The sequence below is a fragment of the Apteryx rowi genome, unplaced genomic scaffold, assembly GCF_003343035.1.
Source record: "Apteryx rowi isolate R43461 unplaced genomic scaffold, aptRow1 scaffold_8, whole genome shotgun sequence".
NCBI classification, from domain to species: Eukaryota; Metazoa; Chordata; class Aves; order Apterygiformes; family Apterygidae; genus Apteryx; species Apteryx rowi.
This window is the reverse complement of record NW_020451093.1, coordinates 7,894,534-7,908,788: the sequence shown is the minus strand read 5'-3', so window position 1 is coordinate 7,908,788 and position 14,255 is coordinate 7,894,534. Positions and strand designations below refer to the sequence as shown.

General features: G+C 40.0%; 1 protein-coding gene across 2 annotated transcripts; it reads left to right on the top strand.

Moving 5' to 3' along the window:
* Nucleotides 1–2,469: 2,469 nt before the first annotated feature.
* Nucleotides 2,470–13,967, top strand: NMI (N-myc and STAT interactor). Of its 2 annotated transcripts, XM_026089072.1 has the most exons (10): nucleotides 2,472–2,567; nucleotides 3,594–3,670; nucleotides 5,703–5,780; nucleotides 6,070–6,228; nucleotides 8,053–8,160; nucleotides 9,439–9,601; nucleotides 10,189–10,295; nucleotides 10,404–10,593; nucleotides 11,261–11,367; nucleotides 12,327–13,967. In XM_026089072.1, the coding sequence occupies exons 3-10, from the start codon at nucleotides 5,706–5,708 to the stop codon at nucleotides 12,513–12,515; spliced, it is 1,098 nt and encodes a 365-aa protein (XP_025944857.1). In that variant the 5' UTR covers nucleotides 2,472–2,567; nucleotides 3,594–3,670; nucleotides 5,703–5,705; the 3' UTR covers nucleotides 12,516–13,967. The 2 variants fall into 2 exon arrangements, with proteins under 2 accessions (XP_025944858.1, XP_025944857.1); XM_026089073.1 differs by lacking the exon at nucleotides 3,594–3,670 and having other exon boundaries at nucleotides 2,470–2,567.
* Nucleotides 13,968–14,255: the final 288 nt, after the last annotated feature.

The window sequence follows — 14,255 nt, the reverse complement described above, 5'->3', positions numbered from 1 at the left end:
ATAACATAATCACCTCCTCCTCCCTGGCTACTCCAGCAAAACCTCTCCCTTTTACTCATCTCATTAGTAACCAACTTTGTGTTTACAAAGCAATAGTAAACATTGTTATCCATTGTCAAGGCAAAAATATCTGAAAAATAATTTTAAAAAAGTCTCATGAACACAGGGTCATATTTTCATGCACTTATCTTAAAAAGCAGAGAAGGAAATTTGAAATTACTCTAATAATAATTACCTCATGGGTAAAACTCCCACTGAATTCAGTGGCACAAGGTGACTGGTATCCAAGCAAGTATAATTCAAGATTTCCTCTGTGCAGCCAATGAAAGCAGAAGTTCTGAAGACCGTGACCTGGCTGTTCTTGTGCAGGTTTCCTCAAGCGCCTATGCAGAGCCCAACCAATTCCATGCTACAAGGCTTCACAGCTACAGAGCTCTTTCTGCTTTTCCCTGAAAATAGAAATCTATGTTCAGTAAGTGACAAAGTAAGCTTCTATTTTTTGTCCAACTCATTTGGCATATTTTGAATTTCTGAGTCTGGTTGCAACAAGTCTGGTTGCAATTGTGAGGATAACATTTAAAAGATTAAACAATTTAGTCTTAAAGGACACTTGCTCATATATTTCTGCAAGCAGTAAGCTTTCATTTTTTCGTGGATATAGACATTGCCCAAATTTGGTTCATGACTGCAACACATCTACAATGTGTCTCTAAATGGATATTTACAGTCTTGAATTCAACCAGCTGTGCCAGACTGGTTGGCTACAATCTTGGATGCACTGTGAGCTCCTGCATCCAACAGCTATTCATGAATGATGCTTGTGGTGCTACTCTTACACTTACCCATCCTTAAGCGCACGCACTGTGTATCTCCCACCTGACAACTCCCACGGCAAGAAGGCCAGTCTGTCCAGCTAGTGACATGATCTGCACAAAGAAGCGAGTCATACCACCTCTCTCAGGGTTCACAGGCAACTTTCTGGTTACCTACATGAAGAAGAATCATTCACTACCCAAAGCCCTTTACTATCTCCTTCAAAGGGGAGCCAGCGCTTTCTCTTCCTCAAACTGGCCATCATGGAAATCTAAGCCTTTTCCCTTTAAGAAGCTCTTCAGAAAATGAGTGCCCATTGTTTGCAAAGATGTCACCTCACCTCAGGCCACCTCTCATGACTGCTTTAAGCTGACTTAGATGCAGGCTGAAGCTGAAAGGGCCACCCTGCTCACCTTTCCCTTCCCTTGTGCTGGCACTAGCGGTTGTGCAGTCACAGATCCGGTAACTGATCTGGCCAAAGACTGATTTTTTTGAGGGAGGGAGGAAGGGAGATAGTTTACAATCAGATCGGTGCTTTAATCCAACTCACCAAATAAACATTATGGCCTGTCAAAGGATGCAGCGAGATCATGTAGTGGCGCACAGCAGATACAGACAAACTTGAGGCAGCTACAAGACTGCAGCCTTAAACAGTCACCGCAGAACAAAGCTGGCCTTGCCCATAGGCTGTCAGTGACTTTGTTGCCCAATTCTAGGTACATCTGCCACCAATCATTTTTATGCGATGGGAAGATTTATATACGGAAGGGTTCATAAAAGCACCACATTCCTTTAGGAATGGGGCTGAGTCCCTCTGCTTGGTGAGATCACAGCCAGTGCTCTGCCCCAGGACCCCAGCTCACCCCTGCGGCCCAAGATGGCAGGTACCTCTAAGATGGCAGATATCCCAAGATGGCGGGCACCCCAAGATGGCGGATACCTCTAAGATGGCGGGCACCTCCACCCAAAGGGAATGGATGTGGGGCTCTGGCTGGTCCAGGGCCACCGCCTGCACCATTTTCAGAGGTCTGAGCTTTCTGGAAGTGGTAGTTTGAACGTGGCACCTGCATCAGCACTGGGTGTTTCTGTCACTGAATGTCTGTCTTTTGCCACAGCCTGGTGACCTAGTCCTTTATAACATAACATGTAATCCCAGAGAACATGTAACAACGCACAAAACAAATCCAACAAAACTTAGCCTGGGGGCACCTAGCTTTAGTCACTTGACTGCATATAAAATTCTGAAGGCCAAACCCGAAGTTTCCAGCCAAGTTAAAAGCGGGCAAAAAAGTAAATGTGGAAGGACAATGACGGCAGACTCGCAGCCCTCAAGCCACCCTTGAAGGAGCACAACAAGAAAGCCTTCGCAGCCCACCCCCACCGGTGCCTTTTCCGTGATTTTCCGTGATATTTACGGGGCGCTGCCCGCGGGGTTACCTATCGGGGGGTACCGGGAGGCGGCTGTGTTTCCGCGGGGCCCGGCGGGGTGTGAGGGGAGCGGGCAGGGCAGGGCCGGCGCCCCGGCGAGGGCAGGCGAGACCGGGGCCGCGCCGGCTGCTCCTAGCGGCCGCCTCAGCGCCTCCGCGGGCGAAGGTGCCGGGAAAGCGCCATCCCCCGGCGGGGAGGTCCCGCGGCGCCGCGCTGATGCGGAGAAAAGCTCCATCTTCCCTCACGTGACTTCGAGGAAGGGGAGCGGTGCTGCCCGCGGGGAGCCGCCACCGGACGCCCCGCAGCCGCCCCGGGACCCGCGCCCCGTAAGTGCGACACTGCCGGGGGTCCCCGCCAGCGGGAAAGCGAAAGCCGGCGGAGCCGCGCCGCGCCGCACCGGGCGGGCCCTGGGGGAGCCGAGCCGGGGGCCCGGGGCCGTCCCGCTCCCGAGGCGCCGCGCTTGACCGCCCTCCCCCGGCCGGGGGCTTTTTCCCTTGTAAACCTCGCGGCGCCCCGTCGAGCGTTTTGCCCCACGGGGTTGTGAGGGTCCAGCGCTGCCCGTACGGTGGGAAGGAAGGGAGGAAGAAACGAAGGCGGGCGTAGTCCTGCCCTTCAGTAGTTTGCCTCATGGTCAGCAGCACCCCTGGTCTTCCGGGGCCGCGTTAGGCAGCGCCAGCGAAGCGCTGATGGGGGTTCAGGCTTGTCTCGCCGGGCCGCGGCGCCTCAGACCCCCTTGCTGCCTCCCAGGCTGCGACAGAACCGCGCTGGGGCGGGTGAAGCCACCTTACTAGCCGCCGGTTGGGCCGTCGTGTGGAGAAACCGTATTTCTCACTTTCAGCCGAGTCATTCGCTTTCGGTTTTGTGCGTTGGCAACCTGTGCCTAACCTGAGACGCCGGTAATAAATCAGGTTACTTAATGCAGAATCAAGTCCCCAAAACAGGAAGGGGGTTCTTGGATAATTAGCCAGAGATGGTAACGGGATCGATTTCAAGTCTCTTCTTGAATGCCGTCGGTGTTAACGGCACCACATGGTAACCAAGCATAGGGTTTCCGGAGGAGAGTGTAAGAAATGCCCTGCTGGGCAGTCTCCTGGCCGGGTTTCAGAGCTGCTGTTTGGGGAGAGGACGCGCGCGCGGTCACGACCCGTGTCCAAACTCCTTGTACCCCCCCAGCACCCGCAGACGAGACCTGCTTGAGAATCTGTGCTCCCCAGCGCCTGTTTGTGGGTCAGTTGCCCGTGAATTCACCTAAATTCTTTTCATCTGCCACCACAAAATCTTGTGGCAACAGATGCCCCATTTTGCACTGTCTGCTGTGTAAGATGGTATTTTTATTTGTTTGTTTTAAGCAGGTTTAAGAGTGATATCTCTAAGCACAGAGCATACAGATGGTTATGCGTATTTGTAACAGCACAGTCAGCACATAAAGGTAGGCACATACCTAAGTTTCAGGTCTAAAAACATGAAGTTGTGCAGTGTAGAATTCTTCACGTGTCTCTTAGCTTTGTAAGGAAGGAGGTTTCAGAAACCCAGTATATGCCATTTTTGTTTATAAAATGGTACATTAAAAAAAAAAAAGCCAAACCCAGCTTCTGGTATTTCATTCTGGAGTGTTCTGCTACAAAAAGAGCCAATACCCTCAATGTTGTATTTTTTTTTTCCCGTTCCCTCATGTTTCAATGGATTTAACAAGTCCACCATGGTCTTTACAAGATAATGGTTTTGTAAGTATTTCCTGAAGTATTTCCTACCTGAAAGGATCTGTATTTGACAGTAGACTCTCTGAATGAAGATACATGTTTGGACTGCAAGGATGGTGGTTCTGAAACTTTTTAAGTGGCATAATCATCTTCCACCCTTTGATAGTGTGGACATTTCTCATTCCTGTCCTCTGCCCTCTTCTCTCCCACAAGCGCATCTTAAGTTCCAGATGTCCTTGTCCAATATAAAACTCTTTGCCCAAACCTTTTACCTCAGTTTCTAGCAGGGTCTCTCTACATCCTTTCCCTTGCAGCTGGCTCCTGTTTCTGCAGGGAGAGTCCCATCACGGTTCTATGAGAGCTTTCCTTTCCTAACTCCCTTGCAAATCCGTCTCTGTAGAGATTTCATAACGGAATTTCCTCTTTCCCGGTGCCTCCCTTCATTCAATTCTTGCAGCATGGCAAGTAGTTTGGATGGGACTTTTCCTGGGATTTCTTGTGTTTTCCTGCTTTTTTTTTTTGCCTTTTTTTTTCTTTCTTTCAGGTTGAAAACTGTTGTCTTAGAACATTTTGCAGTAACAAGGAGTTTCCAGTTGTAGCATGTGCATCCATCTGTTTTCCTGCACTCAATCCCTTGGGTGAAGGAATTTTTTTCCGGTTTTAAGTTATATACAGATGTGGATTTCCCTGTTGCTTAATAGGCATTTGAAACTGGACAAAGTAGTGGAAATGTTTATTTATTTATTTATTTATTTATTAGGAAAAACCCAGCATTACCAAGAGAATTGACTAGATTATCTAACAGGTCCTTTCCATGCCTAAATTTCATGATTCACGTTCAAGTTTTACATAATCTTACGTAAAAGGGAGGGATTGTTTCAGCAGGTCTCTTTGGATTTTTTTCTTTTTATTCTGCAGAATATTGCAGCCATAGAAACAAAACAGAACAAAGAACACTTTCTCTTTTCTTGGGCTTTATCCAGTTGTAGTTTTCCTATGCTTGTGAACTTCTACCCTAATGTACTTTAATTCTGAAATACTACTTTTAACACCTTTCTCCCACTTGATGTTACCTTTTATTGTCCAATCTCCTTGCGCTTGTGAAAAAAAAAATAAAAAAAAATTTTTTTTGCAAATTTTTCTCCTTAAATTTGTATATTCTTTATACATTGTCTTAGAAGAACTGCTGAGAGAGCATACAGATAAACCTTTGTGGTGTTGGAGATCTTAGTTCCCTTCAGACATAATTCCCTTCCCTTCAGGCATAATTTGCTTCTGTGACTTATCAAAATATTAGCCTGTGAATATTTTCGGTTGGATAGTTAACAAATAATGATTACTGACCAGTATTGAGTTTCTTAGATTTTTGTCCCATTCAGCCATAAAAAATAGTTCAATGAATTGGTTTAACTGTCAATGTATTAAAAGAGATTATGTGCTATATGCTATCCTCTGGCATGCAGATGCTAGAAAGATCTAATTATGAAGTTAAATGGGTCCCTCAAAATGTTAACTTGCCACATATCTTGCCTGCACAGTTGGAGAGAAACAGTAAATGGGCACATGGGCAAAATACATTGGACTGTCATTAATGCTGATACATTGAAAGCTACCATGGCAAAATGCTTCATCCAACTGCAAAGTGTTTATTCTTTCAAGTTTTATAGAATAATTTGAACAGTTTGGTGTGTCTCAGTTATTTATTCCCTATTTAAAAACAAGCAAACAAATAAAAACTGTGTGTGCTTCTTTTCTCTCCAGAGTATGGAAACCACTGACCCTTTTGGCCCATCAACAGATGAAATGGAAAGTCTTAAAGAAGAACTGGAGAAATGGAAGGCAAGTTGTATAAAGTGCATAGAATAATGGAAACAAGCTGAAATATGCCTTGGAAGACCATTAGTCCATCCTTCTAAAGAAAATCAACTCTACCTCTGTTATAGCAGATGCTTGTCTAACTTGTTTTTCCTTCTTCAATGGTACATGTTTGTGTTGACCTCAGTGGTAACTATACTTGTACGTTTAAGTGAAATATTTATCCCTTAGGGGAATTAAAATAAATAAATAGGGCTTACCTCAGGTTTTGTTGGTTCTCATGCAAAAATATAAAACATTTTTTCTTTTCCAGGAACGACTTGAAAAAGCTGAGAAAGCAAAAGCTGATCTTTTCCTTTGTAAACTGAGTGCGGATGAAGAGCATGTTAAAGCGCAGGATGAGCTGACAAAGCTAAAAGACTTGCAAGAGAAACAGCGTAAGGAAAGCGTTATGTCTAGGGAAAACTATGAGGTATGGAGAGGGCTTACTCATAGCTGTCAATATTTGCAGAATGGTGAGGGAGGTGTTGATTAGAGAAAATGAGAATAATATTTCCCTTTCAGTTTAAACAGCTTTATCAGTTTGCAGTCTGTATGACTAGAATATTTTACACATAATTTTTCAATGGCAAATTAAGAACCAGTGCAATTAAAAAAAAAATCTTACAGTAATGTTTGTAGAGTGAAGGCAAAACTTAGACTCATCTTGTGTAGAAAATGATGATTGACAAAACTGGTTTTCCTCCTCCAGGATTCTCCACTTACAGATAAGTTTCAGATTTGTGTGACACAGATAACATTGAATTGGTTGCTTCATTTGCTCCACAGCTTCCCTAAATCCCAGCATGTTTTACAAAAGGTTACAATATGCAAGAGAACTAGCATTTCTTAAGTCACTATGAGCTAGGAAAGCTTGGAGCTAATTTGGCAAGAGCCAGAGCCAGATGGCTTTTCTTTCTAGAACTAAATGGTAATTACCTCAATGTGTCATCATGCAGTTGTTGGTTCTGTAATAAGAGAAGTTTTCATGGACTGTCAAGAAGGTGTTTCAGTGAAGTTTAGTTTGGCCTGTAAGTCACTGGTGAGAAATTACAGCTTTGATATCGCAAACTCTTATAATATAGGTTAAGTACAAAGAAATAATACAGGTAGGGCTTATTTCATCAGAAGTTATTTATTTGCAGGGATAAACTCAAGCTGAGGAAAACATGGCTATGAAATTCAAACTTTTTGTCCTCACATGCAGAGTTCTATGTAACTTTGGTTCTGCTGCTGCTGGTTCATCTGTTCTTATTGCCTCCTTCACTCCTTATTCCTTGTGTTCATTCTGGTCCTCCAACTTTAATGTGACTTTTGCCTTTTTGGACTCCTGGAAAAAAAATCCTTTTTTTTCCTCCGTTAATGGCTTATTTTTCCCTTCTCTCTCTGAAATCCCTCTTAAACTATTGTTTCAAGTCATGTTTTATCTCATCACTGGTTATCAGCGTACTGTGACATTGTTATTTTCATGTTTAGTCTTATTTGTGCAGAGGAACTTCATATGCACAAGTAACTTTACCCATGCCTAGATAATGTTCTGCCCATTCAGGTCTGCATGAGATTTTCTAAGAGTTCTTTTTGGCTCTCCAATCATAAATGTTTTGATTTTATAGCCAGAAGAGGTCATTCTCAGCATCTGGCTTTTGTTTTACATTATCTTCAGCTGATGGGAACTGGTCTAAACATTTAAGTGGTTAATGGCTTTAAAGGAAAGATATTCTAATTGTGTATGGCTGGACCTCATTACTTCTGTTGTGTTTTCTTTTCCTCTGTTGTGTTGTCCATCCAGGAGATACTGGATTTAGTTACATGGGCTTTATGCCCATTTAGGATTTATATATGTAGAGGAAATATGTTTCAGACAGGAGGAAGGGAATAACAGTTATTTAAGATCAAGTGTGGTACAAAAATAATAAAATGTGTGTCTGTTAACATAGGTTCTGACCTTGCATTTAGAAAGAATTAATATAACTATGCAAAGTAGAGTGTAATTTATGGTACACTGTATATGCTTGAAAACACTAATGCCTCATTTCTGAAAATGTTCTTACTGTAACTTACTTCAACTGAAACTGCTCTTTGCTGAGTAAATTTACCTTGTGTAAAGTTAAAGCTGTGCAAAAAATGTCTCGTGTGTGGCTGTCATCTAGAAAAATAATTAAAAGTAGAAATATAGTTTATAATGTCTATAGATTTTGCTAAAATACTTTTATCTTCTACATGTTTAATTTTGCATTTAATATTTTTCATGCTGTAGACAGAACTCTGTCTGCTAAATCAAGAAAATACTGAGCTGAAGAGAGAGATTGAAAAGCTCAAAGAAGACCTTGCAACAAATAATTCAGTGCTTTCACAGGATGTTCAGGTAACATCTGAAATATTTTGCAATTAGTCTTTTAAGAGGCTACATTTTTATTTTGTCACTTTTAGATTCTTTGGGCCAGTTGTTCAGCATTTCAACCTCTATTGATTTCAATAGAAAATGTAGCTCTAAGTTTTCTTTTCTTATTTCATCTGGCAAGATGATGTGAGGAAGACCAGGAATATGGAAACAAATACAAAAGTGTGAGATACTGGGAAGATGAGAAGCGTGAAGAAAATCAGCTTTTAAAAATCTGGTTTCATTCTGAATTGGAACACAACTAAATATTTTGAGAATTTACAATAAAATGAAAACTGTGATTTGTTTTTTATACAAACTTTTGCTTCAGAGTTTGAAGTGCTATTCAAGTGTTATTTAATGTTAATAATAATACAATATTAACTGTAGCTTCCTAAAATACATTTCTAAGTTTGTCAGTTTTCAGTACAGTCATTGGACAGGGCAAAGCTCTTCTAGAGGGAGATTCAGTGTTAACAGGGGCCTGCCTTCAGTGTCTGAATTATCTTTAGGAAGAATGTCTCTCTTTCCATTGGCAGTAGAGGGAACAGGAGGAAAACAGGCTCCTAGGTAAGATGCCGAATTCAGCGTTTTGAAGATAGGTGGCAGGAATGCTTTCAGTACTCGGGCTATTTTATCTTGACACAAACTTTTTGGTTTTTTTATTTTCTTCCACACAGGGATTTCTTTTGAAATAGTTATGTAAAGGTAGAAAAAGAGATACTTGAAACTTCCTCGAGTGTATTAAAATAGCCTTTCCTACCCAGAAACTTTCATGAACACTTTTAACCTGTCCTAGTTATAAAGTACGTGGATATTCTTACCTGTTTTACTAAGATGGTAACATGCAAGCCTATCTGTTAGCAGACTTCCTATTTCTGTAGGGTAGTGATGAAATTAGTCGCATATACATGGTAACATGAATGGCTCTGATACTTGCATTGTGCAAATTTTTCTTACCAAAAATACTCTAATTCTACAGATAGAAAACCCCATGGACTTCAACTGAAGCTTTTCTGTGTAAGGTCAAGGTCAAGCCCAAGCTCAAAATTAATCAAAAAACCACTCATAGACAAAAATCCCAGAACTAGACATGCACAACTATATTTAGTTAGGAGGTGTACCTGTTTTACGAGCAGTGACTTCAATCTGCTTGATTGTTAAACTTGTATATATTGTACTTCAAGGTGAGACTATACTGTTCATTTTTCTGTTATATAATAAATGACAGATTTTTTTTCTGTATTGATTTTAAAATATTAGATTAAAAAAAAGGTAGCAGAAATGAAAATGAAGTTCACTCAAATGGAAGACATGAAGGATGGTTATCCAGATATGAACACTCACTGTGTGTTTTACGTAACTACAAAAATCCCATTCAGACTGAATAAAAACCAAGCACTGCTTACTTTTGAAGATGAGGAAGGTACGATGCATATTTTAATTGTAAAATGAATGTCACTGATGGGTAGATCTGAGGTGATGGAGGGACGGAGCAGTCTGTAACTCGCCTGTTTCCCTGAGATGCTTGCTGTTAGGCCTGCTGCCTGCCTGCAGGCGCTCGGGCTGGGCCCGCTTGGTGGGTAACTCGGCCGTGTGTTATGCAAGTATATTGCAGACAGAGGGCTAGTGTGCGACTCATTTGTTTTGGCTGCAAACTAACATATCTAATAGGCGTTCTCGACAGCCAGTAATGATGTGGTTTTCATCCAAGAATCTTAAGTGAAATATGTAAAGTCTAGTATTAATATTTTATAGAGAGAGAGCATCTTTTGACAGCAACTTTCATTCTAAAAATAGTAAAATATTTTACCTGTTGCCTATAACCAGCTAGATTTTACAGAAATATACGTGTCTGAAGATGTAGATAGTGGGATCTGGATACCTAGCTGTTACTTATTTCTCCTTTATTGATGCCAAAAGAGATTTTGCTTACAAGACTGGGGAACAGTCTAAATTCATAATGGTTACACAAGGCTTTTCATATCTGCAAACTTGTGATTTTCCTTACAGTTGCCCAGAGGCTGATAAAAATGGGTAAGCATACTGTGAACCTGGACAGCAAAATAGCAAATCTGAGAGCGAAGCCTGTTACACTTGAAATGGGAATCAAATTTGAGGTAATTGACTGAAATATAGAACTATAAAAATACAAACATGCAGTACTTAGGCTCAGTTTTGTGGGTGGCTTTCAGTCACAAAACGCACAAAAAAAATATTTTTGTTAGCTCCATGTCACTATTTCTGGAAAGAAGATCAACGTTTCTGAAATACCAGAGCTATCAATTCCTGATGACTGGATGAGAGACAAATTAGAGCTGCATTTCTACAAATCTAAACATGGTGGAGGAGAAGTAGAGAATGTAAAATACGACAAGAGGTCTGGAACAGCTGTTATTACATTCCTCAGACCTGAAGGTACTCTATGCAATATTTTGTTAGCCATTTTGTCACAGGCCATATTGTCCATTTCCTCACATTCTTTCTATGTTAACTTAACCACTGACTGTAGCGAATTATTCCTGTTCTACTTTACTCTCCCTGGGAAGAGTTGTGGTTTCACTTGCATATCTATAAATAAAGTAGTATTTCATAACATTCGTTTTTGATCAAACATGACTTTATGTAGCTTGTGAGTTTTGTTTCTTCTTTAACTTTGTCAAAAATCTATTTTTCCTTTGCATTGCTGGACGCTTATATTGGAGAGAGAAAATTAGGAAAATATGTTTGATTTTAGCTCTCCTTCATGACAATGAAGTTAAGAAAGGCATTCAGATTGCCTAACTTTAGGCATTCTGGTTTAAGTGTATGAAATTCTACCAAGATCAGTGGAGCCACATCCATTTAGTGCAGCTGCTTTAGATTTATTTCAGAAGCTTTTGTGGGTATTTAATTATTTTGCTTTGTTGGAAATGCCAATTCCAATTTTCAAATAAACTTTTGCATATAAGGAATCTACAAATGTGCTATCATATTAGTTTCTAAATCTGTATTAAAAAAGGATTAGTTAGTTTTTGATGTGATTACAAAAATATATTTTTGATTATATTAATGTTATTCCCCATTTTCTCATTCTCCATTACAGCAGCTAGTGGCTTTCTGAGACATGCTACATGTTCTTTCTTTGTAAATGGAAGGTTCTATATGGTTTCTGTGTCCCCAAGCACAGAAAAACACTTGGAAAAGCTTCAGGTAAAAGAATCTAACTCACACTACCACATAAATAGAAGGTATGGACAGAATTTTCTGTTCTGAGGACTGCAGAAGCTTTCTTGTTACTCAGACTGTGAAACTTCATAGCAAGTGGGAGCCTGCAATATGCTGTTGATAATCTTATGCTTTGCAGTGTGAAAGCTGTAATTCATTCTAAAAGGATGTGCCTGTTTTTCCTTGATCAGATTGCATCACCGTTTACCATAATGTCTTTGCTAGGCGGGAGGCAGATATTGAATTGTTTATGAAGTGAAGTAGGTTAATAGTAGACACAACAACAACGTATTTCCAAATCACAAGGTACTATCATATTCAGCCCTAATCAGATGCCTGGTTGATTGTGTCAGTAGAGACTCCTCTTATTCTAGAAAACATTTGCTCAATCACTTTTTCATTCAATCATTCAACCAAAATAATGTCCCCTTTTCCGGTAACTGCTCTACTTGCTCATCATATTCTCACTGAAATTTTTTGTCTTTTACTTTGTATGAATAAATTGTGATCAAGTCAGTATTGTATACTGTATATAATCAGGCCTTTAACTAAAGCATGTGCATTTGTGAGATTTGACAACATCCTTTGCAGGTATATATTAGTGTGTTGGCATTGATTTTGATTGAGTGATACCGACTAGAATCATCAGAGATCCAGAAATCCAGTGTGTGCATTAAGGAATGTAGGAGACACAAGTTAGAGGCTGGATGCATTACCTGTCAGATGCATTAACTGTCAGACTCTGCAGCCTGCGGAGTTCACAACTTCTGTTAGTTTCAGTGATTTAAAATATACCACAGTGTCCAAAATCTTAAAATGTAATCAAAGATCATAGCTATAGCTTCTCAGGGATATGTTTATTTCCAGTATCTGTCAGTTCCTTAAGATGTACATGCAGCAGCTGATACATAATACAAGTTCTTTTGGTTTTCTTTCCTCAATAGATCTGTTCTGGGATTTCTAAGAAGACCATTCTGTTGAAAGGAATTCAAGAGACTGAAGATGATGAGGAAAGTGTACAGGACATGATTGAAATTCATTTTCAGAAGCCTAGTAACGGTGGTGGGGAAATAGAAAACATCAAATATGTATCAAAAGGGGTTACATGGGCTTATTTTGAGGAGGATACTTAAGGATATATGAAGTGTTGTAGATAGAACTCTAAGTTCTGAGTTTTTGCTTCTTCAGAGGCATGGGAAACTATGCAGATAGTTCTTGTAGAACTGTGCTTTAGTGTTCTGAAATCTATACTTGAAAAAGAGGAACTACCTGCCTTTTTAATTCAACTAAGCATAGAAATTCAATGAAAAACACTGCTTGTGATTCCAGAGATTCCTGATGAAAGTCATGGAAAAGGACTTTACCAGCACTTGAAACTTAATACAAGATTTTTTTCTGCAAATTTGAAGATTTTGTATCTTTCAAATTTTAGATAGGTGATATACTCCAAAGTGGGATAGATCTATTCCTTCTTAAATTTTGGTTAGGAAAACCAGCCATAACCTCTCTTGAAAGTGTCCTCACACACCTGCTTTTTAAGTGCCTTAGCTTTAAAAAGTCTCTCTCTGATATAACTCCAGTCCTGCTTAGGTTAGAAGGTACCACCACACCTCAAATACTTCAAAGCAATTACTGTGTAGTTTAATAAAATTTCCATCAACGAATTAGTGATAAAATGGCAATAGGGAAAGGAGCTTTATGTATGTGTATTTGTATATGTGTATATATATCTGTGAAATGGTGGTTGTGATGGAAAAGGGGAGAGTGTAAAAATGCCACAGATTTACTCAAGAAATTGCACCTTATGAGAAATGCTGAAGTCCTGCTTTTAGCTGTTGAAATGCTGATACTTCCTTGAGGATCTGATCCAACTTCTGCTGAGCTTCTAATAAGTTAATAGCCTGGTTTGCTGGGTTTTCTTATATTTGTTTCTACAGTTATTTTTTTTTCTTTGTTTTGTGTTCATTGTTTTGCTTCATTTAAAATGCTATCTGTGCTAGCTACAAATTTAGATGATTCTTTATCTAAAGCAGATTACTTTGTAACAGTACTGGGGAAACAATCTAATGATGAATGCTGTGTCCGAGGTATTTTGTTGCACGTGACTGGCCAGGTTTCCAACTCCAGAAGGGTTGGTATAGAGTCAGTTGGAAAAAAGCATAAAGAATTTAGGGTAAATTATTTTTTCAGCATTTAAACTCCTTTTGTTTCCAGTTCATCCTCTCAGTTCTCATTCTAAAAGATCTTTGAAATAAAATGGAAGTGCAAAGTCAGAGAAGGATTTATTTTCCCTAAGGGGGGATATTTTTGCTTTTCTGCTGTGATCCTTTTTATTTGCTACCTTGGGGTCTGAAACAGTTTGGCAGCAGTAATCTTCAAAGTAGTTTGGGTCCAACATTGAAAATAATATTTCATAATATTTGAGATCTTAGTATGCAAAAAAGGAATATGCCTTTAACTCTAGTGTAAGAAGAGCACTGCAAATATGTTCCTCAGATATTATTATTCTAGAGAAGTTGTATTTTTCAATTAATAAACAATAAATATGGTTGAATATAGAAAAGTAAAAGGCCAGTACCACCGCAGTTGATTTTGAAGTTACTGGAAGAAGATGCATGTGATTGTAGCTCCTCTTACTGTTTAGTGCATGCAAAGGCATGGATTGATCATCTGACAACTGTGAGATAAGTACTGGAGTACTTGTGGGGATTGTATACTTGTGCCTGTAGCTTTTTTGTTTTTGTTTTTAAAGACTACGTAGTTGATAAGATCAAATGCCTTAAAGAAAGAGGGGAAAGATTTAATGAAGGTTAAAAAAAAAAAGTCTGGAATTTTAACCATACCTCACTGATAAACATTGAGAAGTAAATCCT